The 6000-nt window shown below is 42.8% G+C and overlaps 1 protein-coding gene across 4 annotated transcripts in view; it reads right to left on the minus strand.

The window, feature by feature from the left end:
- diaph2 (diaphanous-related formin 2) overlaps positions 1-910 on the minus strand; it is a 638125-nt gene extending 637215 nt beyond the window's left edge. For all 4 annotated transcript variants that reach the window (XM_063060627.1, XM_063060626.1, XM_063060628.1 and 1 more), the window contains exon 1: positions 493-910. In XM_063060627.1, the coding sequence (XP_062916697.1) occupies positions 493-603 (111 nt within the window). In that variant the 5' untranslated portion in view covers positions 604-910. The remainder of the gene's footprint in view (positions 1-492) is intronic.
- Positions 911-6000: the final 5090 nt, after the last annotated feature.

The raw sequence follows: 6000 nt of genomic DNA on the forward strand, positions 1-6000 counted from the left end.
AACGACAATGTAGGAAAAACGATGGCATGTGCCCAGAAAAGAACACCACAAAGGAAAAAACTGAAAATTGCTGCTACCCTCTTATTTATAAATATCAAGCTTAGAAAATACATACAAGTTACATAAGTTACACTCTATCAAGTCAAAGTGCAAGAAGAAGAGGAAGATTGGGATGTGCAATTGAGAAGTACAATTTGTTCCTCATTGGACATCGTGAGTATTAGGAAACACCATATGCAACTGTTTGCCAAGCCAGTGTTAAGTACAGCTACGCCTTTCATTGCAGTCATTAATTAAAAACGGAAGGTTTGGAAGCGCTTGAAGAGCAACAGATGTCACTGGCGTACTTGAGATACGTCAAAAAGGCCGTGGAGCTGCACATCGTGCTAATCTGATTTTACTGGAACCAGGTTGTTATTTAATCCTAACACCAATAACGTAACCAGGGGATGAAAAATAACCTAAACCACACGGACCGTTCGCAGCACTCACCAGTTTGGTTTTGTTTCTCGGGTCATCTTCAGGAGGTTTCTTCTTTGAGGATGGCCTGTCCCGGCTGCGGGGCGGCGAGTCGCTTCCTGCCGGCGGCTGTTGACCGTCCATATTGAGCGCTGGTGCCGAGTGTGCTATCCCAGGCAGGATCTGCGCGTCCGGGAGGCTCTACCTACGGGTGTCCGTAATGGGTGACAGCGACCCGGCCCACCATTTCACTCCCTCACCCAAACGTTACTTCACCACTCCACTTTTCCCTTATCTTACTAGGGGGAAGCAACACACACACAATGCTTCAAAATACGGCAGCTGTCGAGCCTGAAGTTCACTGCTCCCAGCCTGTAACCCGGGCCACAGACCCCACCTCCGCCCGGTGTCACTACTTCCGAGCTCAACCCACACCGCCACCTCCCGCCGACATCAGCGCAAGCGCGCACTGCAAGACCAGGCCACGCCTATCGCGTTGGCGTGCTGAGGTCAAACCCACCCGACATGACCTTCTTCCGATTGGTTCAGAGAGACGTCGATCAATGCTCATTGGCACATTACTATTTGGGGGCTGGCGTCATTGGAAAGAATGACATGTGGCTGTCTGCTGAATCGCTGGGCGGCGAAGAGCATCGCGTCTCACTGGAAAATGTTGTTCTCATGTTAGTGGTATAAACTGTCCCAAGCATTCGGAAGAATACTTTCTCCCAATTTATTCTGGTAGTGAATTTCTCAGGGTCCTTCAAAACATTTGGTGGAAACGATCCAACCTCGCGGTAAACAACAGGAATTCTGCAGATGCTGGAAATTCAAGCAACACACATCAAAGTTGCTGATGAAGGGTCTCGTCCTGAAACGTCGACTGAACCTCTTCCTAGAGATTCTGCCTGGCCTGCTGCGTTCACCAGCAACTTTGATGTGTGTTGCGTAACCTCATGAGGTAATGTGCACAGGGAAATTGAGCATGTGTTTGAAATCTAGAAATTTGCCATACTAGGTACTTTCCAACAGTACTCACACTGATGTTTCAGATTTTCATTGATGCATATAGGATTGGAAGTGGATACACTAAATATGCAGTCTGTGTGGTCTTGTGTACAGGATTCAATACCAGTAGAAACATGATAAACTAAGTGGCATTCTGCTTTGCTATATTCTTTTATTCTATAGTGAGCATCTGTATATGTACATAACAACTTGTTTTTCTTATGTCTGCATGCACAAAATTTACAAAAAGTTGGTCAACTTATCCCATATTTTTGGATGAATCACTTGTTACGAACAAGCTGCAATTTTTTCCATCTGGATTTTGAATCAGCAAATATTCAAAAGTTGAAAGCTTTGAGTAACTTGGACTCAGAGTGGCTAAAAGATATTTTGTATTCCAACCCAAATAAGAGCTTAAGAAATGGGAAAAATAGATGATAAAAACATGGTTCACCATTTTTCAAGACTGTGGTTATTTTGGGCGCCACGGTTAGCATGATGCAACTTGGGGTGTTCTGAAGTTAAGAGTTCAATTCCCATGCCATCTGTAAGGAATTTGTACATTCTCCCTGTGAACGTGTAGGTTTCCTCCAGGTGCTCCTCCACCCCAAGTCCAAAGACACACCGGCTAGTAGGTTAATAGGGCATTGTAAATTGTCCTGTGATGTTTGGCCTTCGTCGGTCGTGGTCAACCATGGGTACTGCGCCTCTGGTAGTCACTGGTTTGTCGAGCAGCATCGACTGTGGCTATTGAGGCCGATCCTGGAACAGCAGGCTCTGCCACAGTTGCTGCATGCGTAGGGCATCGTGGAATTGTCCACTGTCCGCTGTGCTCTCCGTTTAGCTCTCCGCTCCTCAAACTGACTCAGGATCACTCTTTCACCTGGCTCGAGGTGTTGCTGAAGAGTACCTCGCCATTTGTTGTGGTCCTCTGCTGTATCCTCCCACACTCTGTTGATTTTTAAGGCTTTCATGTCACGCTTGCAGAGGTCCTTGAAGCGAAGCTGGGGTCTACCGACGTTCCTCTTGCCTGTTGCTAGTTCTCCATAGAGGATGGCCTTTGGCTGTCTACCATCCTTCATATGACAGACATGGCCCAGCCAGCGCAGTCTGCGTTGTCTTAAAAGCGTAAACATTGTGAGAAATCCAGTGGGGGAGAGGACCTCAGAGTTTGGGACTTTGTCTCTCCAGGTGATGTCGAGGATGCGGCAAAGGCTGCGCAGGTGAAAACTATTGAGTTTCCTCTCCTGCTTAAGTAGATGGTCCAAGTCCTGCTACCATACAGTAGGGTGTTGATGACGCATGCATTATACACAGCAGTCTTGGTCTTTGTGGCGAGTTTCGGATTCTCCCAGCCCTGCGAGGAGAGTCGAGCAAGGATTGATGCTGCTTTGCCGATACACCTATTGATTTCAGCATCGAGAGAAAGAGTGGCGCTAATGGTCGAACCAAAGTATGTGAACTCGTGGACCATTTCTAGATCGTAATTGTCGGTGGTAATGACTGGTGTCTCCACTACGTTCTGGGCAAGGACATTTGTTTTCTTTAGGCTGATGGTAAGCCCGAAGTTCATGCATGCCACTGGCATTACCCATGGGCTTAAAATCACCACACATCCAGACAGACTCACTCTTGGTCCACAAGTTCACTTACTTCAGGTCGACCATTAGTGACAGATCCAGACCAGAAGCAGTTCATGAGAGTTTGTAGTTGCTGTTTGGTGTGCAAGGTTATAGCAGCGCCATCAGCAAAGAGCATGTCATGTATTAAGATCTTTTGCACCTTTGTTCTTGCTCTTAGGCGTGCAGGGTTAAACAGCCGCCCATCAGACCTGGTGTGCATGTAGATGCCTTCTGTCCTGTGATAAGGCTGGTGTTAACTAGGTGGGTTGCTGGAATGTGTGCCTCATTGGGCTGGAAGGGTCTGTTCTGTGCTGTATCTCTAAAATCTCAAATAATTTCTTCTTCAGCACCTTCATCCCTGGATTCTGTTAGTTCCTGGATATCTATTAAATTCCAGTTTTGAAATAATACGAAATCTAAACTGCCATTCAGCTAAATAATTCAACGCATACATTCTCTGAGTCAAGAAGTGTCTCCTCATCTCAGTCCTGTACTCCCTGGTCATAGGTTCCCCAGTCAGGTGAAAAATTCTCCTTCCTTCTAACCTATGAAGCCCTTAAAGAATTATGCATATTTCATTAAAATCTGCTCACATTCTTCTCAATTCAAAAGACACACTTCATATCTACTCATTCTCCTTCATCCAGACAAACCCTGGAACCACTCCAGTGAATTTTCACTCACTGCTTCTATGACATCCCTCCAAGGTTAGCAGACAAAAGCTGTAGACAATACTTCAGCTGCTTTCTCACAAAGGCTCAACTTAACAAGTGCAACAAGACTTCCTTCCTCTTGTAATGAAATCCTCTCTTAATTGATATTTACATACGATCTATTTCAATACTACACAGTCCCCTCCTTCAACTCCTTTTTGCTAGTACTTCGTCAACAACATATTTATAGACTTGTAAATTTCACTATGGTGTTGCCAATTTCTGTTGTGTATTTAATATTTCAATAATACATGAGTACATGTATCTTAGATACATATATACTGTATACAGGTTGGTTAAGCATTCTTGCTCATTTAAATAATTTATGGGTTATATGTGGACATCACTTAAAGTAAACATGAAGTTGGGCTCTTATTTTGGACTTCCATGTCTTTTTTGAATTAGTTTGATGTTTTGAAGTTACAAAACATAACAGTGGCACCAAGGTGTTTTTAAAATGAACCCAACATGGCTATCAACCTATTGAAGCACACTGAGGAACAGTAAGTAAAAACACAGCACACCATACATTCTTCAGAAGGGAAGACATGATTGAGTTTGAAAAAAGAGCAGAAAAAAGATTAATTCGTGGGTGCATAAACAGTGAGTACTAAGTGATAATAATCATTAAAAGAAGAGCAGAAATGGCTGGTGACATCAGAAAGACTAATGCATTTAATTACATAACAGATCACTGGATGTTACATACTGAGCAAATTGAGCAAAATAGCCAATGAGAAATAAGTACCAATTTTGCTGAGTGCATTGCTTTTAAAGGCATACAGTTTGCTTCAAAGTTTAACTGCTCTAACTAAACCAGCAGAAATGAGCTGTGCTGATATTGTGAAAGTAATGCAGGAACATTTGGAACCAAACCCATTGTTGATTGCAGAAAGCTTTAGGATTCATAAGCAGAATCAAAAGGAAGGGGAGTCCATTTCAACATACCTGGCTGAATTGGAAGAGATTATCTGAGCATTGTCACTTCAATGATGGACTTAATGATGCACTGAGAGATCATTTAGTTTACGGAATCTTACCAGAAGGCATTCAAAAATTGCTCCTAACTGAAGCGCAACTTACATTTAAAAAAACAATTGAAATCGATGTATCAATGGAAACAACAGACAGAGATGCAATTGAGTTGCGGTCAGGAATGAAAGTGAGTGTGCACAAAATTGCAATGTTTAAACAGAAACCGGCCAGGCTGAACAAATTGTGTTACCATTGTGGCAGGATCTCATACACCAGACCAATGCAGATGTAAAAAGGAAACTTGCAGAATAAACAACAAAGTAGGACAATACAAAGAGCACATCAGGCAGACAAAAATAAGTGGATTGTACAAGAAAGAGATGATAAAAAGTCATGTTGCATTTTCAAAAAGACCACTAATCTGCATGCTGTTGTGAAAATTCTGATAATGACAAGAGTGACACAGGACCATGTACTCTTGAGATGCACAATACGAAAATTAATGATAGACAAGCAATATGGCTTATGCCAGAATAGAATGGCAAATTAATTAAAATAACATTGGACACTGGCTTAGCTGCTTCAGATATTGCACAAAATATGTTTGAACAGCATTTCAAAGATACAAAATTGAAGTCTGCAGATATCCAACTAAAAACTTATATTGGATAAAAGGTAACTCCTATGAGAATGACATTCATAACAGTGAACTACAACAACCAACAATCCGCAGTGAGCTTTTATGTGGTAAAAACAGAAGGACCAGCATTGTGGGTGTGTGATTGGCTGAGATAATTACAACTTGAATGACATTTAAATGCCACACTACCTATAATGAAGCCAACTGAAAGCAAATTAAGAAAGGTACTGGATGACGCTACAGCAGTGTTCAAGGATAGCATTTGAAAACTCAAATATATCGAAGGTAAAATAGTGTTAAATGAAAATGTGGTTCCCAAGATTTACAAAGCTCACCTGGTTCCTTATACCATCCATGATAAAGTAGCTATTGAGCTAGATCTCATGGAGGATGGAGGCTGAGTGGAGCCATGGGTAATGCCAGCGGTCCCTGTAACCAAGAAGAGTGAGTCTGTCTGGATCTGTGGTGATCTTAAGCTCATGGGTAATGCCAGTGGTCCTCGGATACAAGAAGGGTGAGTCTGTCTGGATCTGTGGTGATTTTAAGCCCATGGGTAATGCCAGTGGTCCCCGTATCCAAGAAG

Source organism: Mobula hypostoma, chromosome 10, assembly GCF_963921235.1.
Source record: "Mobula hypostoma chromosome 10, sMobHyp1.1, whole genome shotgun sequence".
Taxonomy (NCBI): domain Eukaryota; kingdom Metazoa; phylum Chordata; class Chondrichthyes; order Myliobatiformes; family Myliobatidae; genus Mobula; species Mobula hypostoma.